At 36.2% G+C, this 26,070-nt stretch overlaps 2 protein-coding genes and 1 long non-coding RNA gene across 8 annotated transcripts in view; 2 read left to right on the forward strand and 1 right to left on the reverse strand.

The window, feature by feature from the left end:
• The window catches only part of LOC128008135 (phospholipid transfer protein C2CD2L-like), a 28,267-nt gene extending 9,674 nt beyond the window's left edge, over window positions 1–18,593 (forward strand). Inside the window, exons 3-15 of one of the 5 annotated variants that reach the window (XM_052592864.1) lie at window positions 5,843–5,938; window positions 7,094–7,213; window positions 7,567–7,680; window positions 7,807–7,920; window positions 10,070–10,172; window positions 10,477–10,609; window positions 11,905–11,969; window positions 12,159–12,280; window positions 14,119–14,290; window positions 14,411–14,515; window positions 15,276–15,409; window positions 16,229–16,448; window positions 16,661–18,593. In XM_052592864.1, coding sequence (XP_052448824.1) covers window positions 5,843–5,938; window positions 7,094–7,213; window positions 7,567–7,680; window positions 7,807–7,920; window positions 10,070–10,172; window positions 10,477–10,609; window positions 11,905–11,969; window positions 12,159–12,280; window positions 14,119–14,290; window positions 14,411–14,515; window positions 15,276–15,409; window positions 16,229–16,448; window positions 16,661–16,797 — 1,635 coding nt within the window. In that variant the 3' untranslated portion in view covers window positions 16,798–18,593. Of the gene's footprint in view, window positions 1–5,842; window positions 5,939–7,093; window positions 7,214–7,566; window positions 7,681–7,806; window positions 7,921–10,069; window positions 10,173–10,476; window positions 10,610–11,904; window positions 11,970–12,158; window positions 12,281–14,118; window positions 14,291–14,410; window positions 14,516–15,275; window positions 15,410–16,228; window positions 16,449–16,543 lie in introns of all 5 variants that reach the window. The other 4 variants (XM_052592860.1, XM_052592862.1, XM_052592861.1 and 1 more) reach the window with 4 other exon arrangements.
• Window positions 18,594–19,148: 555 nt separating this feature from the next.
• On the forward strand, window positions 19,149–19,699 carry LOC128008191 (histone H2AX). The gene has a single exon (XM_052592865.1). It carries the CDS (start codon window positions 19,221–19,223, stop codon window positions 19,647–19,649), a length of 429 nt encoding a protein of 142 aa, XP_052448825.1. The 5' UTR covers window positions 19,149–19,220; the 3' UTR covers window positions 19,650–19,699.
• Window positions 19,700–22,548: 2,849 nt separating this feature from the next.
• Window positions 22,549–25,276, reverse strand: LOC128008207 (uncharacterized). 2 transcript variants are annotated; one of them, XR_008179956.1, is made up of 4 exons: window positions 25,170–25,276; window positions 24,876–24,951; window positions 24,583–24,684; window positions 22,549–24,355 (listed from the first exon to the last, which is right to left on the reverse strand). It is a non-coding gene; the product is annotated as an uncharacterized LOC128008207 (long non-coding RNA). The 2 variants fall into 2 exon arrangements; XR_008179950.1 differs by having other exon boundaries at window positions 22,549–24,684.
• Between the last annotated feature and the right edge of the window lie 794 nt (window positions 25,277–26,070).

Genomic DNA, 26,070 nt, shown 5'->3' on the forward strand with positions numbered 1-26,070 from the left:
GCTAAGAGGCTTTATCCTTCGTTCGGTCTTTACTCTTTCTTTCTCACCCAACACACTCACACACACATAAACACAAACTCCCTCTAGTAATCCAGGGATTTGGCTGGGGGGATCTGCACAGCTGGCTATATGTGGCAATAACAAAAGAAGGACGTCCCTTGAGATTGTTCTCACACACACACTTAAGTACACTACTTGCTAATAAACATGGTATAAAAAGCACACAGCTCAAAATAAAAGCTGTAAAATAACTTGGATTACTTTAACTCAAAGTTATCAGTTTAATTTGTCTCCCTCTCTTTCTGACAGCAACAGAGTATATGGTATATTATTAAGGTCTTGATATTTAGTACACTCTTGAGTGCCTGGGAAAAGTTAACTTTTGCATTGATTTTCTCCTGTTGTGTGTGAATATATATATACCCTGAATATTGTCTTAATATAATAAGACACATACAGACCAACTATCTAAATTCCAAAGGTCAAAGTTTACTGTGTCTTAATTTACAACTGTGCACTAATCCTATAGTTCAGGGTCAGTAGGATTTTTCTTTTTAAAGCAATAGATTTTTTTTTCAGCATGGATTCATTAAAATACTGTAAACCGTTTCTATTCAGCAAAGAATCCTGAATAAATCATGGTTTCGACAAATTATTAAGGAGCATAACTTGTTTTCAACATTGATAATGAAATGTTTCTTGAGAACCAAATCACCATACAATTTAATATATATTAAAATTGTAACATTTCATTATAATACTGTTTTACTATATAAATGCAGCATTGGTAATAATAAAAAAAAAATATCTTACAGACCCCAAACTTTTGAACTGTAGTCTACCTGTATCCATCCACAGTTTTCTAAAAGATCCACAGATCTGTAGTTACAAAGAATTCATGTTGAATACTGTCTTTAAATGGTCATCACGTAGGCAGTAAAGAAGGGAATTTGACACTGGATGACACATATGGTCCATGCAGAGAGCTGCAACATATAGATCTGTCCAAATGTTCAGATCTACTGGCTTATTGTCTTCAAGACCATCTATTTTTAAAATTTAAATGAAAAGCAGAATAAACAATTGATTAATGACTTGGCTGAGATTGAGATCGAGATCGTCTCTTGTTCTCTCTGTGTGTGTGTGTGTGTGTGTGGCATCTGTGCATATGATGGAATGGTAGGATGGCACATTATCATGCCTGCAGTTCACAGAATAGCACACTGTCTGCACATGGACACACAGAGCTCAAGGTCAGACTAGTCTGTTTATTTCTGTCTCGCTATCATCCTTCTCATTGCTTTTTCTTGGTGGACAGACCTGAAAATAAGCACTGAATATAATTAGCATTTTTTGTATTTTCATGATAAAACAAGTGCCCTTTTAGTTCATGCTGGTTTTCTCATTAATTCTGATGAATGTAAGAATCAGGTAAGCCTCACCTTGCTTCACATTGGCTTATTAATAATCTACAGATCAGCAAACCCTGCATACAAATTTTTTTTTAATATTAGTCAGAAGATTGTGCATCACTGTGGCCCTCTTTTGTCCTTTATTTTGAAACGGCATTGCACTGCCTTAAGTTGTTGGCACTCAATGATTTAGATTTCCCCAAGGAATTTTTGGATCCTTAGTTTTGACATCAAGTTACGTCATGGTGCCTAAAGAAGGATATTTTTGGTTGCCTCAAATGGTTTTTGTGGTGTGTTTGAAGACTCCAGAGGGGTATTGAAGACAGGGTGTCTCAAAGTCAAAGTGACATTATACTAATGTGTATACGATCAAACTCTGTCATCCACATACTGTATCACATATTGCCTCTTTGTATGTGACATGCACACATACACCAATGAACTACCAAGGGCCTAACTGAGATGAACACACTACAATGTTAAAAGAACAGCATTTACAAGTTGAATGAGAGGGGGAACACATACACGTAACCACATTCTCTATAGTAGGGGTCTTAAGCTCAAATTATATGAAGCTCACTAGACAGGCGGTGTTCTCTGTTGGATTTGCTTGAACAGCTAAACAGTGGTTTTACAACCATATATTTTAACTGTGTACAATTACTAGCACAATTGTACTCTTGACATATAGACTTATGTCATACTTATAAGTGCAACAGTTCTAAATGTAAAAATCTTATATGATCATGTTCATATGGGAACTGGTTTAAAAAAAATATATATACATATCAAATTTTGTTCTATAATTTTAATTGGTTTAGTTATGGTTACCAGGGTTGGACTTTGATTTGAGGGCCCTAAACAAATTTCATGTATGGGGCCCAAACACACCAGCTATGTGCTTGGTGCACCCAACAATAGCTTAAAAGCAAATCGTTTTGAGAAATCAAGATTAATAATATCATGATACAAAAAACAAGGCCTATAAACCTCAAGAGTGTGGCATTTACCAGCAGGTCCGGTTCCAGATTAAAAACACTGAAGGTGCTTCTGAAATTAGTTAAGTTACTCTAGACTTAAATAATGTATATCATATTTTTGTCCTTTCCATTGTAATTTTATAAGTCCTGCATTTACTTATGGCTGTCATTCCCAACACTGTGTGTAGATGACCATCTTAGCAGCATGAAAAACAAGGCTTATTCAAATCTGAATGGAATATATATATATGTAACAATGTTCTTTCGTGGAAAGAACGAGGCGGGAACCAGTGGAAAATCAAACAAAGACTTTAATGACAAAATTAACACAAAACAAAAATCAAACAAAACAAAACATAAAATAAAATCCAGGCCTGGTCCTCTCTCGTCCTTCACTGTCGTCGCTCCTATTTTATATCCATCCAATCTCCTCCGTGGGACTCGAGACCGGTGAGTGTTGCAGGTGTCGCTGATTTCCAATCACTCCACCGGCCTCGCTCCGTTCCCATGGCTCTCAGCCCCGCCCCACTCGTCACAATATATATACTATAAAGTGTGCAAAGAGTGCGCCCTTTAATCATTAGAACTCTCCCCTTAATTCCCAGGGGCCTAGAACGGCGACATGCCTCGCTTATTGGTTAAGTGAGATGGTCTTCACTGCAAAACACAAGATCCAGAGGGTGTGATTAGATCCAGATCCAACTCCTCCCACCTTACATATACCTAAACCTACAAGTCTCCACCCCCTAGATGTGGATCTTCTTTTTTTTTTTTTCATTTTCTAGATAAAATCAAACATTGCACAACACTCCGACCTGTCAGACCAGAGTTGCACCCCTGAAAACAGTTAATGCACACATGCCATTTTCTGCATATCAGTTATTTTACTTGTCTGTGGTCTCAAAAATGCATTCTGCGTGATCTTTAGAAGTTTGACTTATGCTGAAAATGCAAACTGACGTGGCTAAAGTGGAATGTGTGGTGATTTGGAAATGCTTTAAAATGTTTGACTGTGCCCTATGGGGGTGGACAGGTCTGTATTATCATTTTTTTCTTTATGAATGCTGATTTCACTGATGGAACCTGAACAACACTGATGGAGGACAGAACAAGCTTTTTTTTCCTCTGTGCTGTAGTTGTATGTGCAGTATTTTCCTCATGAAACTACATTTTCAGTGCTTTTGCAGTTATGTAAAGATTTAGCAAAACCTCAACACTATTTTGGATATTTGATGTGCAAAAGAAAGGTGTATCCCAAACTTAACGGAGTGCTAGTGTTCTTATTCAGTCCCTCCCTGGTCTCAGTGCACATGTCTGTTTGTAGTGGGTAATAGCCAGTGTCAAACGTGTGGATTACCTCATGATGTTGTGGAAGAGCACAGATGATCATGCAAATGTGTGATGTAAATGACAAGGATTTGTCTCTGTACGCAAATGACACGTATTGTGGTGATTCTTTGCTGAGGAGAGAATTAGACACATCGTCATGCTTGAAGGATGAAGAGAGGTGTATCAAATAAAGAACATATGCCAGTACAGTAGGGGATTTGTGTTTTCTCTTCTTCTTCTCCAAGAGCTCAGGGGCTGAGCCAGTAAATGCTGCCCAGTCAAACATGTCCTCTCGTCCCATTGGATGAGCTACAAAGAGAGAGAGAGAGAGAGAAAATTTGTACTTTCTGAGATTAAATTTTTTTAATTGGTTTTTGGCTAAATGTCTGAAATAAGTTTTGTTAACAAGCTCAAAATATTCTCACGTTTTATTCAATAAAAAAAGGTGGTTACTAACAAGTGGTTAAATTGGACTACTGCAGAGTTTGTCGGGGATATTAAAACTGCATCACACTAAACAGGAAATCTCAATTACTAACCAGTACGATTTTACTGATGGTCTTGCAAGCTGTTATAACTTTCAACTTCAAGATTATAAATAAATATTGACAGAGTTGTTGGAAGGTTAATGGTGGTAATGTTAAATTCCTGCTGCAATGGTAATCTTTTGTTTTTTACGTCTGGTGGCTTCAGAATTCAGAAAGGTTGTATTCATTTTGAAGATCAACTTAATAATCTGTAAAAATCATGTTATTTAGTCACAGAGCTTATTTTCTGCAATAATTCAAATGCAAATGAAAAAATCTAGTTGGCTCTTTGTCAAGGGAACCAGGATGATGCTAATTTACAGGTTGTCTTACGAAAATATGTCATCGCTCCTTGATTACACATGCACATGCTTAAGATATTGATGATGTGCTTTTAGAACATTGCAGTAATATTGTTTATAATCTAGCAATAATATTGTCAAATTATGCAAAATGTTGTGAAGTAAATATTGGATCAGATGCGAACTACGAAATTTGCATTTTAAATGGTACTCCATGGTGTGATTGTAGAGTTTAAGCTTCATGTTACACACCCTCATCTTGACTCACAACGAATGAAATAATTTAAGAAGAAAGCTACAGCAGTGGTTTTCCAAGTTATGTCCATCAGTGCCAGCAACAGCCTCAGTGTTCTCCACACAGTGTTGTGGTTATGCTCATTCATTTCCATTACCACACTCCTCTCTTGCCAGTCACACTTGGCCAAGGTTTCTGCCTTGCTGCAATGTCCTGACACTCGCAGAGGTTTCCTTTTAGTGTGATCAGAGGCCTTTGCTCTCATCATGATCTTTATTAGGGTGTTTTACAAGCTTAGATTAGATTAGTGTGTTTTTTACCTGGAGTCCTGGCAGTCAGGGTTTGTTGCATGATCTGCATTTGTGAACTGTGAAAGTCTGGCTCAAATGGGTACACTGGCAGCTTGTCGTCATGGCAGTCTGCCACATTTGCCTGGACAAAATGATGTCATATCCTGAGTATGCTTTAAACTGACCAGTTCTTTTGGCTAGAGATAGTTGGGAATATGTGTGCTAGGTATATGTGTGTGAGTGTGTGATTTGAAGAGGGACAAAATGTATGTTGTTTGTATTAATTTCTGTAATTAAGTACATAATGACCCAAACACAAGCACACTCTTTAAAAAGTTAAAGTATAGAGGATTTTTAGCTCAGCTGGGATGATTATTGTTTTATATTTCCACCCACTTTTACATCTTATTGATGTTACTTATTGGTCTTAATTAAATGTGTCTTTTTCGGCATTGTTTTTCTTCCTGCAGTTGCACTTTTACATACTTGCAAACGATGCATTGCAGAAGAAGTAAAGCAGATGATATTGCAGTGCTTCCTTTGCCTGTTTATCATGCTACTTTTTCCCTAGGTGGCTGGGATTTCTGTTTTGAAACTCTGAAGATTTATGGATGCACTAGCTACTATATCATCTAGCTACTTAATATAAACATGCAAATAGACATTAAGCCCAAGAGACATATTTGAAGAGTGATTGCACCCACAAATGCCTTTTCTTCACTGATTTATGTGCAGATGAGCTAACTGACAATCTCCATTTTTTTTAGAGCTCCATTCAGATCACCTTTGATGACTGTCTTCAGCTCCCAACTTCTGCGTCGATTGACCGTGTGACTTGCACTGACCAATCAGTACGCAGCATGGTAAGCAGTCAAAGCTTTTACTTTGACACAAAAAAGACCAAATTACTTTGACACAAATGACCAAATAAGGGCTACTTATTTGTTTGCCCAATCTAACTAAAAGTTAACGTGCAAATATGCAAGCAAAGAAAGACATTTATGTTGTAAAATATGCTGTTCTTTTATTTCTTAGTAAAGCAACTATATACAGTATATAGCAAAATAAACTATTTTTAACATTGATAAAAAGGAATGTTTCTTGAGCACCAAATCAACATATATAAATGTTTTCTTAAAGATTGTTTAATCTGGAGTAATAGCTACTAATAAATTAAATCAGGAATTTCATTTAAAAAACAAAAAAAAAAAAAAAAAAAAAAAAAACATTATTTTGGTTATAATAATACAATATGACTGTTTTTACTGTATTTTTAATCAAATAAATACAGCCTTGAGACTTCTTTCAAAATTTTTTTAAAAATCTCACCGACCCCAAATTTTTGAACAGTATATGTAAAAACAAAAAGAGAAAAAAAGTTATTTGTCATAATTTATATGGTGGGAATTTAGGAATAAATATGATTTAGTTGTTATTGTGTTTTCTACATATAATTTTGAGTGATTACAATAATACAAATTTTTACAATAAACAAATTTTTTGGGAGTGTCAGTCATCCAGCATCATTGTGTTCATCTGCATGTTCTCTTTTCTCAGAGTAAATGAATGCGAGCAGTTATAGGGCACACATCCTTGCAGTGGTATTCATTTGCACGTGCAGTTATCATATCTTAAATGATTTTCAGGCATGTTTGATGTAGTTAACACCCATTATATTTACATGTGTATGAAAACAAATTACAAATCCACTGAGAGAAACACACACATGAGAAGCTATTTTTCGGTTCATTTGACAGACACTGATCAGTCTGATCAGCTCAGATATTATATGCATGCTATGCTCCTAATATTTTTTTAAATAATCAATGTGTTTTTAAACACTCAAACTCCTTAATCAGGGCCAATGTGTCTATCTTAAGTTACATTCAGTATATACTTTCTCTGTATGTAATCAAAGCATTTGATTTTTTTTTTTAAATAATATTATTCTTATGAAGATACTATGTTATGTCCAACTCAGTAATCATTTGTCAATCATACCCACAACCTCCTTCTAGGTCCTGAAGTGCAGTTGTTCAGTCGACACTGTAACATTTCCCGTGACTGTCACTCAGCAGTCACATGCAGCTGTTTCCATGGATACCTACCAGATCACGGTGAAGCCCATGCAGGCCCAGGTAAAATACAAATGAAATGGATTTGCATCTGCAAGTTTGCATCAGTCTGCATAGCTGCACACTCAACTTTCATTAGTCTGGTTTCTCCTGCCGCTGCTCACATGAATGAGCCTCTCAGTTTGCCAATTTTTTTCCCCCATCGCAATAGCCTAATGTAGACTGTGAGGTTTAGTGGCTATGAATATTGCATGCGATACTCATCTCAAACAAACGACACCACTTGATGCATAGTGCCATAGTTTAATGTTTCATCTCTAGATGGTAAAAAATTGAGCAGCCATTGATGAATATATTACTTTTGCAAATTCAGTGGGAGATATAGGAGTTCAAATGTTCTGTATGGGCGTCTGTAGTTGCAGGTCTGTCTTGAGGAAGTGGAGGAAGAGGGTCTCCTTGTGTCCTGGACCTTTTCCAAGCAGCCTCATCTCTCTTTAACTGTAACACCACGCCAGAGAGTACAGAAAGAGGCAAGGGAGTAGTTTTGGTCACATAGGTCTTGTTCCTTTCAGCTTGTGACCTATTACAAATTGTAAACTGTATAAAATGCAACTATGCACATAAACTGATATCTTTGTTTTTGGTTTTGTCTTTAGGGCTCTGACATGGAGGTGGACAGTGAAATGATTGCGGCGCTGGTGGAGGACACACTGTACACAACACACCCTGCCATGATCCTCAACCTGAGAGCCTGTGTATCAAGCCCTGCGGTAAAAACTATACCAGTATCGATTGCTATATCAAACAGTGAGGGTTATGACCGTGTACTGGGTCAGTGTGGCCAGCATTTGAAACTGTACTGCACATTATGACCAAAACTTCTGTAGATCTTAAAAAAGTCTTATAAGTCTGAATTCACCCTTTCAGAAATTAAGGCCTTCAATATTTGTCAGTGGGCCATGAAGACTTGCTTGTTTTCCTTTAAATAAAATAGTTTTTCCTAGGTCCACTGGCAAATATTTGTTATTTTTAATCATAAACTCACTTTATTTTTTATAAGTTTTACAGAAAACAAGATTCATGTCATTTTGCTTCCCAAGTAAATGTATCTAGATTCAAGAATTTTTACACATTTGCACCAGGGCTGTGCGATTAATCAAAATCATCATAAAAATGATTGGAGCATGCGCAATTTCTAAATCACTTTATTGCACGATTTTCTGCAGCCTCGATGTCCTGCAGTATGCTATCCGAACCAATCAAAATGCAGCGTGCCTAAATGGAGGTCGCGAACAGAACAGACCAGACATAGGCCTACGTAACGCCAGCTTCACATACTCACATATTTTTTTCTGCACCCACAGATCAAAACATTCACACTGCATGCTGTAAACGATTCGAAATATGTGAACAAGAAAAGGTTAGAAATAGAAAGGTGCGAAAAGAATCAATATCTAGCCCATGACCACAGAGAGGTTTGTGAGTGCACAGGACATCATTTGAGTGAGAGGAGAGACATTTTAAGTGCGCGCACTCTCTCCGGGCGAGAGCAGTGTGTATCTGAGCACGCGCATCTGGTTTTGTCGAGCGGAGGGATTCGCACACATGCATTATATTAATGTGCTTTTGCGCTACAATAATGCGCTCTTGACATTTTTCATTAAAATAACGCCATACTCCAGGAGTGATGCGTCTGCAGCAGTCATGCAGCGATCATTTCCACACAGTCTATTTCTGCTGGGCTGCAGTGCACATGATTAAATTGACAGCAAATGTTTCACATGGATTGACATGGAAATGTAGTAATTACACAATAAATACATGTAATTAATGTCTACTGTTTCACGGTCAACACATGGCTTTTTGGCTAGATTTAAAACTAGGAAAAGTGCACTTTTAGATAAACAAGGCAATAATAGATGACACTCGTGGAGGTAGGAAAACAAAGTTATATTTATTGAGTTTAAACATGAATATGTCTATGAAAGATTGTATTACTGGCTTACCCGTTTTAAGCCCTGGCTTGCACTGGCCTGACAATGGAAATGCGGCTATTGAGCTCTAAGACCAATGCATTGTAAAAAAAAACAACAAACAAACAAACAAAAAACAATTCCCTGTACACAATTTCCTTTTGACTTATGTCTGTTCTAAAGGCATGTTACAACTTTTTGATAAAGCTCTAATTGATTTTCTTTTGGAAATATGTTTCAAATTCTCACTGAATGCATTTATGACTGTAAAGCATGTCTCTGTGTGTTTCAAAATCATGATTAAAATTGAAATCGCAAAATTTATCAAAGAAATCACGAAAGGTTTTTTTGGTCCATATCACACAGCCCTAATTTGCACTTGAAAATAAGACAGATATACTGAGGAATAACATCAATTTTTGCAATTTTATTAAAGGTACAGTAAATGTATTTTCATATTCTAGAGTTTGAGAGCAGAAGAATTCATTAGAATTCATCTATTTTTGTAAAATGAATAAAAAATATATGGAGATTGGGGAGAAATTGTATCTAATACTGTGCTTCTTAGATATTTTCATTTTTATATTATATTGATATATTAAAGGGTTACTCGAACCCCAAAATGAAAATTTTGTCATTAATAATTTTCCCCCATGTCATTCCAAACCTGTAAATGCTTTGTTCATCTTTGGAACCCAATTTAAGACATTTTGGACAGTAACAAGCTGTCCGGTTTTCATCCTAAATTGTGTTTCGAAGACAAACAAAGCTTTTATGGGTTCAGAGCGACATGGGTGCAAGTGTTTGACGTATGACATGCAGGGATCTATGACACCCTTATCAGTACAAAACATACTAGACGTGTATTTAAAGTTAGAATAAGGAAGGAAAACTGAAAATATGTGACTTTCATGTTATAAAACATTTACATTCTATGTTTTAATAGTTTCCCAGGGAGAAGCAGATTGGTGGTCTGAGCTCTCCATCTCAAAGCACGCCTGTCAGGCAGATTTTGGTGCACCAGCTCAGAGCAACCAACATCAAAAAAGGTATAAAATGATCATGATTCTTAAAAAACTTTGTGTTTGAATTAAGAATTTGCCTAAATATTTACATAATCAGCCACTCTGATTTGCTTGAATTGCTTGTTGACCGTTAAAGGAAGCCTTGTTTAATTAGACTGCATTCATGTTCATTTGACCCCAGTGTTTTTACTTCAAAAATCATCCTAATATGCCAAGGAACATATCCTATTGTTATCAATGTTAACATAAAATTATTCAGGATTCTTTGATTTTCAGAAACTCTGTATTTGAGAAGTTTATGGTGTAAGTTATGTGACTTCTTTTCCAGGATGTCAGACTCATGTAGGAGAGCTTTGTTGTATGCTGAGTCTGGACACTCCTTCCATTGAACGGAGAACCGGCTTCCTTACTCCTTCCCCCAGTCCTGGAGCAGCCCTTCACTGGACTGACGACTTTACACTGTAAGCACACTGTTCTAACATTATCTGATTGTAAAGGCAGATATAGATCAACAAAGACAGAAACATATGAATAGACTGGATTGAAACATTCTGAGTGAGGTGTTGACATGTCTGACTCCTAGGAAAGGTTACAAGGAAATGTTTCTTATAAAGTCATGTTCTATCAGACAAAGTCATTTTTGTTCATACAATTAATTTAACTCTGCGCTACAGCACTAGACTGAGGCTGTGTTTACTACAACGCTGTAGACAAAAATGGAAAAGTTTTTCCCTTGCTTTTTAAAAAAGTTTCACGCATGAACAACAACATTTTCAAAACGTTTACACACATCCGCGAAAATGGCCAAAACTCTGTATTACGTATCCCAGGCGAGTAGTTGGCTCTGTCCCCTTGTTAGTAAACAGTACTTGAAGGGAAGTGACGATTATATGATGTGTCTCCACTGTTTGCTGTAATATTGGTGAAATAAATCCACACTTTGCTGAAGAAGCATTAGCAATCTCTTGAGCAGCAACAACAGTACTATGTACTCCACCATGGTTGGTTATGTTTGTTCACGCTTGCCTTTAAATTCGATGCCTACATACCTAACACGTATGCACAGAAACAACAATGGTGGTGTTTCCAAAAACTTGCACTTTGAAACCTGTTTTCAAAAATATGCGTTTTCAGTCACCAAAACGCCATTGTTGTGTAAACGAACAGGCAAAATATAAAAAGTTTCCTGCTTTTGGCTGAAAACGTTGTCGTGTAAACGGCCCCATATAATCCAGTGGGATTTTCTAACACCTTCCATTTAAAGGTCAACTTCCCTACTTCAGTTTAACACAATGGAGCGTTTTCCTCAAAGTCTGTTTTATAATGGCAGCCCTGCTGTCATGAATGAAGGTGTGAAGCTGTGAGCAGCACCACCAATGGCTCTTTGAAATGTACAGCAGCCAACTCCCGATGAAACAAAGAGCTGTTTAGCACATTTAATTAAAGCCATTGCCAACACGTCACTATTTCATGTGATGCCAATTTACAGAATGCCCAATTTAATTCTCATAGCCAGCCAACACACTGCTGCTGTGGGACCAAATGGGACATTTAGTCTACCACAATACCGATGGTATACAGCAGTTTTATAACCTAAAATCCAATTACAATTGTTAAAGTCAATTTAGTCTTTTAATGATACTGATATGAAAAAAAAATCGTTTCATCTCAAATATTTTGTATTACAAAATTAAAGCTAACTGTGTGTGCATCTTTACTTACTTGTGATAAATCAAAGTCTGTTTTTATCAATTAGGGAAGTAGGACCAGAAACCAAAGAACTCCAAGTAAGACTTGTGGAGAAGAACAGCAAAGGAGAGCGTGAGTCACTTTTCAGTGCCTATCATTCAATAATTCATCCAGCATTATAAGAAATGTATTGATCTTAGATGATCTGGTGAATGATTAAAGACTGATATTCTCTATTCTCTAGTCTGTTTTTTTGTTTTTACTGCATGATATACTTGTCTGTCCGTTTATTAATTTGTTTTCTTTTTTTCTGTTTGACAGAGTTTCTGCCTGGTTGTGCTTCCTTACAATTGGATCTTTCTAAAAGAATTTCTAATGGACAACATAAACTGTCCATCACGCCGGGTCATGGTCTGGCTCCAACTGCAGTTGTGACATTAGAAGTAAGGACAGCATAAAGTAGAATTCAGATATATTTCAAATACACTACCGTTCATATAAGGCTACATTTATTTGATCAAAAAATACATTAAAACAGTAACCTTGTGAAATTTCAATTTAAAATAAATGTTTTCTATTTTTAAATGTAATTTATTCCTGTAATGGCAAAGCTAATAGAAAGTTTAAAAGAACAATTATTTAACAGAAATAGTTTGTAACATTTTAAATGTCTTCACTGTCACTTTCGATCAGTTTTGTGTGTTCTTGCTAAATAAAAAGTTGTTTATTTTGAAAGACTATATATTTACCCCAAACGGTAGTATATGACAGTGAGACGGACAGATAGATACTAGTAATTCACATGTATAAAGTATACATGATTTCCATGATAACACAATGTTCAGAGTGTTTGCATTACTGATTAAGGCTTCAGCCAACCTTGTGTTCACTTTTCCGAACACTCTGATAAGCCTCTGTTCCAAATGTCAATGTGAATTATTTAATAGAAAACATATCTTATTACAGTGGTGTGCCTTGTGAAGCCAATGCTCACTTTATCTCTGATTAACTTGATAACGGAATAATTTATTTATTTAATCTAGTACTTTAGTTTACACCAGTGCTTCATTTGAGCTGGATCTGGAAAATGTCAGATTTAGAATTTTTGCATTCTATATATATATATATATATATATATATATATATATATATATATATATATATATTTTATTTTATTTTTATTTTTTTGTTTTTTTTGTAAGATAAAACAAGTGCATTAGATCCTGACTGTGCATGTGTGCATACAAGTCAGATAGCAAGCGAGGACAGATAGATTTATTTGGAGGTTATGTATAGGTCCTAAAAATATTTTTGACCAATCATCTAAGTTCTAAATCGCACTCATTGATTGGTGTCTACTGCTGATTGTTTTGTGAGCAGCGGAATATTTGGAGATAGTAATTTACTGGTGTTTACACTGAACTGCACAAAATCATACTACAGAATATTAAATTGACCAGTGTAACCTTTTAGTATATGTTTAGTTGACTTTTTTATTTTGATAAAATATTCATCGATATTTCAAAATCAAACACCTGAAACATAAAATACTCCATAAGTTTTGGTCATACAGATAAATGTAAGACATAATCTGAAACCGCAAAGTGTTTACTTTTATTTTTGCGCACTCACAATAAAAACAGAAAATGTTGTACTTTTGTAAAATAAAGCAAACAAATGTTCTGTCATCTTGATTTCCTTTTCGTGAGCTTGTTTTGAATCTGTTAATTAAGTGAGATTTATTTGGCATATTTACAAATTTTTATATAAAGAATTTTTATGAAAACAAATGTTGTTATTTTTGTTATTATTTTTTGTAACTTGCATACTGCAAAATTTTCCTTAAATCATCCTGGCAACCTCTTTTTGACCCTGTGCCCTAGGCTGTAGTTAGGTCCATGCAGAAACCATGCAGAATGTTGTGCCATCACCGTTTAGTGATGTCACTGAGTATCCGGGGAAAGCTGAAGTTGTACTATCAATGTTGGTCACAGTGCCTTTTAATTGCGGTTTTGGATCCGGAAATTATTCATTTACAAATTAAGCACTGGTTTACACTGTACATGTTACACACATGCTCTTGACCTGAATAATCTTTGTGTTTGTGAACACATAGGCAAAGTCAGCTCAAAATTATGCTGTACATATGGGGATTTTTTTTTTTTTTTTTTTTTTTATGATATCAGTGTCTGTACTAACCGTATTTCTATAGTAGATTTATTTAAAAAAAATTGAAATATAGGAATTTATGCTTTTTGATTTTATGTTTCTGCCTCCATAGCTGTTGTATTTGGAGTCCAGTGATTTGCGTGCAGGTCAGAATGCCACTCCTCCGCGATCCTTGGTCACCCCCTCAAAGAAGGTGGACGTAGACCGCACGATTATGCCTGATGGCACCATTGTCACTACGGTAACCACCATCCAGTCTCGACTAAAACTGGACTGCAAACTAGGTAAAGGCCACATCACTCAGGAACACTGAGAACACACACATTCTTCTGTCTGCATTGTCTAGTTCCACACAAGTGACTTGGCAGTTTCACCCTATCCTATTTTTTCCTTTGTAACTGCAGGAGACTCTCCGTCTAGGTCTCCCTCAAAGGTGGAGGTGACTGAAAAGACCCCCACTGTGCTCACAAACAGCTTCCAGAGCACCAGTGCCAGTCCCACCCCCAGCAGTGAGCTCCACATTAACATTAGCATTAGCATTTTTTAGATGAATAAGAGAATTCTTTCATTTATCAAGGACGTTTAGTTGATTAAGAGTAAGATTAAAGACATTTCTAATGTTATGAAAGATTTCTGTTTTAAACAAATGATGTTCATTTGAACTTTTTATTAATCAAAGAATCTGGAAAAACAAGTGTATAATGGTTTCTAAAAAAAACATTAAGCAACCATTCTGTTTTCAACATGGTTAGGATTTTCGAGTAGCAACACAGCATATTAGAATGATTTCTGAATGATAATGTGACACTGGAGTAATGGCTGATAAAAATTAAGCTTTGCCATTACAGGAATAAATTACATTTTAAAACAAAATAAAATGGAAAAAAGTTATTTTAAATTGTTATACTATTTCACAATTTTACAGTGTTTTTTTAATCAAATAATTGCAACCTTGGTAAGCATAAAAAACCCCCCACATTATTAATCTCCAGACTTGTCTTTATTATCATGTTTATAATTGAAATGTGCACATGTAAATTAAAAATTAGTACCACACATTTACAATATTTACATTTTTGGTTTTAACCATTTATCTATGTTAATATTATACATGTATTTAAACAGATGTTTGTTCAAATACATTTAGTAAACATTATTTATTGTTATATTATTATTATTATTTATTTTTTATTTTTTGCTGTGTCATTTGAATAAATTAGGGGAAAGTCTGTGATCCTGTTGTGTTTGTATCTGTGTGCTATTTCCAAGCAGAAGGCACCCTCCCTAATGGGTTGGATCCCATCACAGAAACGGCCATTCGGCAGCTAACCGAGTCAGCTAGTAAGGTACCTAAGAAGACGCCTACTAAACGCAGCACTCTCATCATATCTGGGGTGTCAAAGGTCAGAGTCAGAACATCAAGTAAACAGACATTTCTAATCATAGTCATAAAAATATATTGGTTACAGTGAGGCAGGCATCTAGGGAAATGATCACAAGAACGGTCTCTTTAGCCCGCCCCACAGGGTCATTGGTTAAGTCTTCTCTTTCAGTTACATAATTTTGATGAAACACTCATCAGGTGACTGTTTGACTAGAAAATTGTCACCGGCGTATCTTTTAGGCTGTTATAACACTGAAATACTAATGTTAACTTCCTTTTGAACATTGTAATCTATGAGCTTTCCAATCTAAATATCAAACTGTTACATTCTAGCTCCCCAAAGGGAGGGGAGCCTGACAACCCACTGCTCGGGCCCATTCTCAAACTCATTCGTCTCGTATCATATCTCATAAATCACTGACCTAACAAGGTTCACAGAAGGGATGACAGCGGAGCTGTTTCTGCAAGCACACTGCCAACATGTCGTCTTCCTCAGCTGTGCCTGCAGGACATGTTCATGAGGAACACTGAGGAGCCTTATCTAACACACATACTTAGTCTACACTTCAAATTTGCACATAATACCTGTACATACAAAACTGTCTATTGTAATATACCTGCACATACAATTGTCAATTTGTATATTGTTATTCCTTATTTACTTGTTCAATTTTGTATTTTTTTTATTATCTGTGTTTTTGTTGCTGTGCTGTCATTCTGTTGCACTGCAGAAGCTTCTGTCACAAATTGTAATTGTATGTGTAAACATATGTGGCAATAAAGCTCATTCTGATTCTGATTCTTCTGTGTTAAAACAAATTTTCTGTCCTTCCCACAGGTCCCCATTACTGAAGATGACTCAGCCTTATCAGTGGGCTACGCTGCAGCAATGGACGCAGCCCTACAGGGGCCGCATTCTCCCAGCGGAGCCCCAAACCACCACGAAGCAGATGAGACTACGCCATCTGACGTGTCTGATCGACCATCTGTGGATGATGTGGAGTCGGAGACCGGATCGACCGGAGCGCTGGAGACACGTAGCCTCAAAGACCACAAAGGTGTGAATTTCTTTGTAATGTATTTTTGATGTATTTAGCATAACATTTATATTTCTTGTAAAAAAAAATGTATGTGCATGAATGTTCTGTTCCAGTGGGATTCCTCCGCAGTGGCACCAAGCTACTATTCCGCAGGAAACACAGAGAGAAAGACCCCAGTTTCAGTCATTCCCACGAGGACATCTCTAACCTGGGTAATGTCTCCTCCACAGCCTCCTGTTCCTCCACCAGCCGTAAAAAGTCTGGAAGCTTCTCTCGCCGCCTCATCAAACGCTTTTCGTTCCGCTCGTCCAAGACAAAGGGCAAATCCAGCACAGCCAATGGAGGATCCAGCACTACAAATAACTAAAGGAGAAATAGAGAGGAAGGACGAGTAAGAGAGACACGGTGCGGGCACCAGTCAAATGAGTGTAGAATTGGATCCAAATTTCTCCAGAACTAATTATTTATGTTATATACTGATTTTCTACAACCTAGTTGGGGTAACATAATTCTTCAGACCACATTGTACCCAGGAAGCCAGCCTTGTTTAGGTGAGTTTTTTTTTTCTGGAACATCATCATTCATCTGTGATTTAAGGCTTTCAGGTTGGAAAACGCCAAAATAAATGTGGAAGATAAAATGATTTGACTATTTATGGATGCACTGCGAACCTAATTAATTTGCTAAAATGGATAAAAGGGTGCTTTTGTGGATAATTATGAGCGAACAAACTTGAGAAACTCGAAAGGGTCTTGTCATGCGGCTGTTGAGCACAAGGGGGCGACATAGACCTATGACTTGATGCCTCCAACACTGTCAATATGTGTTGTTCTTCTTATTTATTTCATCAGTTGCACTTTTGATCTTATTCGGATTGTTTACAATTCTGGGGATCTCTTTTTCTGTCGTTTTATTATGTTTGTGTATCGTTTACTGTTATCAGCACTGTTTTATTTCTCCTGAGCTCACGAGGAGTATTTCCAGAGTGTGATATGCAAAGACATGCTGTGAGCTTTGTTCTCGTTTTTCTGTTGCTATAACATTTAGATCAAGGGATATTATGCCGTTTTCAAATAGTGCTACATTTGACTTTCATTGTGGCTTAATGATCTTTTATAATGATGTTTCTATTTGTTTAAGAAAACGGAGACTGAGAACTTACTGTAGGCATATCTCACTAAATTACGTTCGTGTGTTGGTTGTAAAGTGTAAGCACTTAAAGGGATACACTACAGGGGAAAACGCATTTGTGTATATGTATAAATTATTCCACAACTTATTGTAAATCAGGCTGAATCTGCAGCGGAGAATAGTGCTATTTTTAGGGTCCACGTGAAAACAAAGCTCAGGGGATACAATGAAAAGGTGAAATATGTTTAATCACGGTATCTATCTTTTTTTTTCAGAGAAGGTTTGAACAAAACAGGCGTGAACGTTACCCCAGTAACACACAACCCCGTTTCCTCCTTCTTCTTTTTGTTCTTCCTTTTTTTTCATTTGAGGTTAGTTGTAGTAAACTTGTACAGAGTAGCGGGCTTCCGCACGTGCGTTACTTACCACAAGTAGATTTTATTAATCGTAATGATAATATTGAGCAGAATATTTTATTGTTTTCTGATACACTACAAATTCGCGTTAACGGTAAGTTATAACGTTAGTTCACACACAAAGTTATAGCGTTACCATTATTCACCTTGGTTTACTTTGTATGGATCATAGATTCAGTGGTGACCGAGGCTGTGGATGTACATAAAATCTATTTTTGTCTTTTTTTTTTCTCTTGTTATCATTAAGTCATACAGGTTTGTAAATGAAAAGTAATCTCATTTTGTGTGAACTATCTCTTTAAGAAATCTCTCTTGTCGTATCCCCCTCCATCCCATATGATCAAGCGAAAAATAAAAATTGTTGTAACGTTAACCCGAATCTAAATAATACAGGAAAACGTTTCACCAATAAAATGATGACTTGCAGTTCATGAATGAATGACAGTTTGTGTGTGAGTCCTGGAGCATAAAGCCTGAACATGTTATATATGACCAGAATGTTATGAGAACTGCGAACAATCTAAGACAGTGGACCTTCTGATGTATTCGGAGATTTATATTATTGTGTTTAATTTGATGTTTAATATATTCTAAATAAACTATTTTTGAAAATCCATTCATCTTCGGGTTTTTTTCCCCTTGAAAATGTACTGACGTTATATGACTTGAAACAGAGAAAATAATCTGGTAAATTGAAAGTGTTGCCGAAAGTGTCCCACTAACAACATTCATTTCTTTAAAGTAAATTAAGCAATCTAAAGTGTATTTTATATATAAAATGTTACATATCACCTTAAACAAAAAAATGAGGTGAGGGTTAAATACAAATCAATAATTTATTCATGATTTTGCGACACGCTGTGTTAAAATTCAGAGGGAATATGTTCAATTGGTTTGAATTTACCGCCCAAATTGGACTGACATCGCAAAAGACCACTGGCGACGCATACGAGCCGTACGAATCAATCAGCTCGCTCACATTTAGATGCGCTCGGATTGGTTTGTTAGCTTGCGCTATTTATGCACTACAGATTCAAGCCAATAGGAGAACATTTCCGCGCTATGGTTGGCCCTAACATCCAATCAGATCCGTGCTCTACTGGGCGTATCCAATCATAACGATGGGCGGGACCACATAGCTCCAGCTCAGGCAGTCCTTAAATACTGCAGCACCTCTAAAGATCGCCTCACTGATTTCTTCTACGAGCTGAGGAAGGAAGTTCATTAAACAACCTTAAACGACATGTCTGGAAGAGGTAAAACCGGAGGTAAAGCCCGCGCTAAAGCGAAGACTCGCAGTTCTCGTGCTGGGCTGCAATTCCCCGTCGGCCGTGTGCACCGTCTTCTGCGTAAAGGCAACTATGCTGAGAGGGTAGGTGCTGGTGCTCCTGTGTACCTAGCCGCTGTGCTCGAATACCTCACCGCTGAAATCCTCGAGTTGGCGGGAAACGCTGCAAGAGACAACAAGAAGACTCGCATCATCCCTCGCCATCTTCAGCTGGCCGTCCGTAACGACGAGGAGCTGAACAAACTGCTCGGCGGAGTGACCATTGCCCAAGGCGGTGTTCTTCCCAACATCCAGGCCGTGCTTCTGCCCAAGAAAACGGGCCAGGCTGTTCCTAGCACCGGTAAATCGGGAAAGAAGGGTTCTTCTCAATCACAAGAGTATTAAGCGCAATGCTGAACTGAGATAATGCACCCAAAGGCCCTTTTAAGGGCCACCCAAGTTATTCGGTAAAGAGCAAATCCCATGTCTGAATTATCTAGGCCAGTGGTTCCCAAACTGGGGTGCGTGCACCCCTAGTGGTGCGCAGACTGACCACCAGGGGTGCGCAAGAGAATGTTTGTAATGGCGGGGGAAAAGATCGCTCTTTATTATTTTTATGTATTTAACTGAGGTAAACTTTACATGCAAAGATTTTAATTAAGAACTAAAATTTAACATTTCACATTACACACTACATTACTGTATAAATTACAATTGATTTCATTTATTTTTACAAGCACGTTTGTGTCACAATAGCCCCGCCCTGTTCTTTTAGTTCATATTAGGTGCTAACTGATAATTCGTTCATTTTTTCACTTACTACATTCAACAGAATTGACACCTGGGGCCGGATTCACAAAAATCTTATCAAGAAATAAATTAAAATATTAAAACGTTCTCAAATATATTCCTAAGAACATCTTAATTTTTTTTCTTAAGAAGAAATTAACAGCCGTTATCTGAATAAATACATGTTGCTGCTAAACTCACTCCTGTAGATTACCCTAATAATCATAATCATAAGCACGCACCAGACTGTATATTTTTGTTGCGACTTTGAATGGCGCTCAGCTTCATGTTTTAATGCGGCCTGTTTCTGAACAGTTACTTCTAAAATAAGTTAAGCTGCAGCAATATGTTTCATTAATTTTTGTGTCGTGTTTTTGCACTTTCATCTGAGTGAACGCTTCCGGTATTTTAGTCCGCGCTTCTACAGCAAATGCATCCTGCGCACTCATATGCACCGAATATTGCCAAAGATGATGTATTAATAAGCTAAAATTAACCCTGACTCGTTTCAGGGTTGCTAATGAGTTTTGAAGTCAGCAAAAAGCAGAGTCACACACGAGCGATCACATTAACAGTCATCGCTGTCCCTTCAGAAAACTTGTGCACATCTCTAGTCCTCCTATGTATTATATGTAGCTGTTGCTGTAATGTTCAAATATAACAATTAATTTCAAATAACCCAATAAATTAATTAAATAATTATTATTATTTGGATTTAAGACAAGTCTGGGGCTGTCCTAAATTTAAGAAGATTATCTTCAACAATCTTAAGAAAAGATAAGAATATTCTTAAAATGAATTTTTTTGGGAATACAAAATATCCTTAAGTTTTTTTCTAAAATTAAAAAATAAGAAGAAAATGGAAGTTGAGAAGAAATTTCTTCTTAAGAATGTTTCGTGAATCCAGGTTAAAAACGGGCACTTTAAAGAAATTAAATATTTATATGTATATATCATATATATTTAATGTATATGATCTGTGTGCAAACATGCAGGCCCATCCATCTCACAAAAAAAGGAAGTGATCTTTTATTATTATTATGTTTTCTAATTTACAGTGAATATTTGTATTTAGTTATTGCAATTAAAAATGTGAAATCTAACCAGAGTAAGGTGTTGGGGGGTGCTTGACAGGTGCCAAACACTAGAAAGGGGTGCATGCTGAAAAAAGTTTGGGAACCACTGATCTAGGCTGTATGGAGCCTATTTAACGCTAACTGTGTGGTGTTACTACTTTTTTTTTTTTTTTTTTTTGTAAATAAAAGTTTTCACGTTTTGTTCTGAGGTGAACGATCACTTTTATTCCGCGTGATCAACGGGAATAACTTAACTTGATTACGTAAGTCAATCAAAAGGCACATTTTGGGATTCAAACTATATTGTGTGGGTGTATATATGAAGCTTCGGTAACAGGCTTTAATTTTTTTAGATTGCCCATTTGATCAGAAACCTTCTAGAGATCAAACTCTTAATTCCCTTGTAACTCAACTCCGGTTAATTAAAAAAAAAAAAAGGCTTCATAGTTGTAAGACCTCGAATATGCTGTTAAATAAAGGTAAATAAAGGTATACTAAATTCGTCATTAGGAATCATGGCCGGATGTAAATGGTATTTATTTTCAAGTGGTTCATAGAAAAAGAGGGTAGGCCTGGCATCATTAGAAGTGGAAGACTATCAGCATGAATTCTCTTCAAAACCGTGCAAATGTCAGAGTCTTGGGTTTGAACCAGAACCCAAAGAGAAATGGGTGCCATCACATTGATAGCACTGAGGTATAGTATCAGAAGTAACTTGTTGGTTGTTTTTTTAATGCATTGATATATATAGCCAATAAAGGTTGTATTTTAGTTCTAGAGACGGAGTTTACGGTTTATCCAAGTTGACAGCATGTCAAAAGTTCTAGATCTAATATTCCATTGCACAAAATGTAAAAAACAATATTCAGCTTTGGAGCATCATTTAGTTTCCTGGCTGTTGTGAGAATGTCTTTGGCTCCCTTATTATTTATTCAGATTCGTATTGTGTAAAGTAGCATCATAAAATGCCACTGAATGCCTGAAAATATAGTTATATTTTGTCTCTTTACCGTGGGCTAGGGATGGGTGATACCACATTTATTTCCCATGTGATTCGATACTGATACTTTTTGTTACAATTTTAACGATTACAATACTGCTTATAATTTTAAAAGTGTATGTGATTTTTATTAATTTATTAATTGTAAAAATACATACATATTATTATAATAATAATAATAATTATTATTAAACGTTAAAGGCAAATGACATAAACATTCAGCCATTAATAACTCATTTATTAAAAAAACAAAATTAACAAATAAATTAAAATTTTTAAACAACCTTCTTACAACAAATATTGATTAAATAACTGAAATCTTAATTAAAAAAACTAAAATACCAACAACATAAACTGTGGATAGTTTTACTTATTTCTTTTTTAAACAAGCAGTTTCCTTGTTTTGGAGTTTTGGAGACCTAAAAAGTCCCCAGGAAGTCAAAATGTATTGGTATTACTTGTGCGTTTTGTCCCTAATGTAAGGAAAACCAGGACACCCCACACAAACATACAAACTTTATATTTATTTGTATTCACCTAATGGTTATGACAGAGACAGGGAGTAGAGTTAATAAGTTAATGACTGTGCTCTTTGTAACTGGATAAGGTTTGCCTCCATGAAAACTCTCCTGTAATGTCTTTTGGCAGGCAGAGGAAGACTGGGCAGCTGAAAACTATGCATCTTGATTTTGTTCAGCCTCTTTATACGTTTCAGGGTGTGTTGTTTGCAAGTGTTTAAAAAGATTGCGTGTATTGTTGCACTGTGTGACTCTCTTATCACAAATATTGCATCGTGCTATACTTTTTTCAGCTGATGAAAAGTAGCACCACACCACCCTGCGTTTTCTGCCATCTTTTGCGTGAGTCGCAACCGAGTATTAGAGCAGTATTAAAACCATAAAACTGTGTTGGACTGCCCAGAATACTCTCAAGATAAGGTCAAACTGATATGTACCACATGCAATGAAAGCTGAGTTGATGTGCATGTAAGGAAACCCACCAGCTGCTTGAGAAAAGCTCTCTCTGAGATGCACCGCAGCATTGTCTTGATACTGCAGAACAGACACCATTTCAAGGATGTCTTTATCTTGTGCTCTGACTTCCACTGCCAGTGCTCCCTGATGTTAAGACACATTACTGCTTATTTAACATTTACTACAGGCTTATACAGCAGTGGTTTCACAGCCTGTATATCTGATCACAAATGCAGTATGTTCTATGTTCATATTAATTCACCCTTCCACACAGTTATTCCAGCCTTAAAGGGTTACTCCACCCCAAAATTACAATTTTGTTATTATGTCATTCAAAACCTGTAAATGCTTCGCTCGTCTTTGGAACACAATTTAAGATATTTTGGATGAAAACCAGGAGGCTTCTTACTGTCCAGTAGACCGCCAAGTAAAATATACTGTCAAGGTCCAGAAAAGTATGAAAGACATCATCAGAATAGTCCATCTGCCATCAATACACTGGCAGCTTATGCTCTTCTGTGTAAGCTAAGCTTATGTGGAGTGACACAGAGGAGACAAATTGTTGAATAAAGTCATATTTTTTGTTTTTCTTCGAGTACAAACAGTATTCTCGTCGCAACATAACTTTACGGTTGAACCACTGTACAGTCACAAGACTCCCAAGTTTTCATCCAAAATAAAATAGTTCTGAAGACAAACTAAGCTTTTATGGGTTTGGAGTGACATGAGGGTAAGTGATTAATGACAACATTTTTATTTTGGGTTGAAGTATCCCTTTAAGATTTTTTTCTTTTTTTCAATTAAAACATAATGGAGATGGAAGCTGTGTTTTCAAACATTGAATCATTGCTTATACAAGACATTTACATATAGAGACCATATTGACAAACTCTGTGCTCCATTCAATGTATTCCTTATATTTTCTTTACTTGGTCTTAAAGAGGACTCAAAAAGTCTTACATTTACCTTCATAAAGCCTGCAGAAACCCTGCATGCAACATATACCAAAATAAGTGCACTTTTATGGCTGCAACTGTTAACGAATTGTTACACAGGTGTTTCCTTACAAAGGTTTATAACGTGCAATAACAGTTGAGGCAGCAGCTGCATTTTTTCTCACATGAACAACACAATAAGTACAAAGCATGAGGAGTATAAACACTGGAACATATTTACTACTATTTTAAATCTAATGCATGAAAACCTAATGTAATTGCATTTTTGCACACTTACCTGGCCAACTGCATACATGCAATCTTCAGGGTCCAGAATCTATTATAAATATACAATAAATACATCTATAAACACTGCTGTAGTCACCAGAGACCTTCATATTCAGAATAGCAGTTGGTATTCTTGCATTTAGATCTGTCTCCATCGAATCAACATCTGATGGATAGAACCAAGTCCATTCCCTACATTTTTTTTTCTTTTTTGATAATCCTCAGATGTACATCATAGCACAAAAGAAAAAAACGGTGGCATCTTCTGTCTCATACCTGACTGATTTGGCTTTTCCAGCCCATACGTTTGAGGCCTGCTTAGTCAGCATAGTCGTCCTTTTCATCTAGCTTCTTCAGACGGGTGTTTAGGTTGCCTCTCTATAGCAGTAAGGTCAAGGAGGAAGACTCTATTACAATGCTATATACAAAATAAGGAAACTTGCTGGTGTAACAAATACCCAGGAAATATGTGCTTGCTTTACCAGTCCATCAAAATCGCTGATACAGCTGCTGCCATTAATAATGTATAAACCTCCACAGACGCAATAGGAAAGAAATGTGCAGGATACAATATTTTCAAACTCCAGTTGAGGCAATCGTTTCTTTAGCTGAGCTGCTCTGCGAAGTGAACTTGTGCCAATCACACTGCGAGGGAAAAAAAAGGTTTCTGACAGCTTTGGTTCCATAACTGCACATAGCTGTCAAAACATGCCATCTATGGCAGAATGTAGATTCTCAATTAAATTCTATCACCATGAAAAACACTGCTCTCCCTTGATTATTGGGTCATTAATCAAATTCTGGAGTATAGATGACTGTACTTTTATTTGGCATGAGAACATTGTTAAAAACACGGAGCTCACCTCTTCTCTGGCAAGCTGTCGAGGATAAGTCCAGCCTTCTTTGGATGAAGCACCACTGAATCATGGGGATTTTCCCTCTTTCTAAAGAACAACACACAGCAAATTACTCACCACTCAAACAGGTTTTCAAACTACCTACTACATTGCCCTTAGTCATTAAAAGTCATAAATATGCAGCTCCTAAATTAACTTTAAAAATTAAATGAGATAAACCATTCATTAAATGGATATTTACACTACTGGTTTGTAACTTTTTGTTCAAAAGTTTGTATTAAGGATGTTTTTTTTTATCTTTTTGAAAGAAATTACTTATGATCATTTATTTACACTTATTTTATTATTACATTTTGAAATAACTGTTTTCTATTTTCAAAAGTAATTTATTCGTGATGGTAAAGCAAAACTTTCAGCAGCCATTACTTTAGTCTTCAGTGTCACGTGATCCTTCAGAAATCATTCTAATATGCTGATTTTGCTGCTAAATTATTAATAATGGTTCTTGTGATTATCAATGTTGAAAACATTCAAAATGTTGAAATAATTTTCTTTCAAGATTCCATGATGAAAAGAAGTTCAGAAGAACATATCTGAAAAGCACGTTAACCCCAAACCTTTGAAGGGTAGTGTCTCTTGATTTCCTCAAATATATTATGTAGCAAAAACTGTTTAACATTGACAATAATAAGAAATATATCTTAATAAGCAGCAAATCAGCATATAGAAAGATTTCTGAAAGATCATGTGACACTGAACACTGGAGTAATGGCTACTGAAAATTCAGCTTTGCCATCACAGGGATAAATTACATTTTAATGAAATATATTAAAATAGTGAACTGTTATTTTAAAATATAATGATATTTTACAATAATAGTGTTTTATTGTATTTTCCAACAAATAAA

The sequence above is a fragment of the Carassius gibelio genome, chromosome A5 (assembly GCF_023724105.1).
Source record: "Carassius gibelio isolate Cgi1373 ecotype wild population from Czech Republic chromosome A5, carGib1.2-hapl.c, whole genome shotgun sequence".
In the NCBI taxonomy this organism is placed as follows: domain Eukaryota; kingdom Metazoa; phylum Chordata; class Actinopteri; order Cypriniformes; family Cyprinidae; genus Carassius; species Carassius gibelio.

What these genes read in the sequence shown, in the direction of transcription:
- LOC128008191 (XM_052592865.1), top strand. Translation starts at nt 19,221, where the DNA reads ATGTCTGGAAGAGGTAAAACCGGAGGTAAAGCCCGCGCTAAAGCGAAG.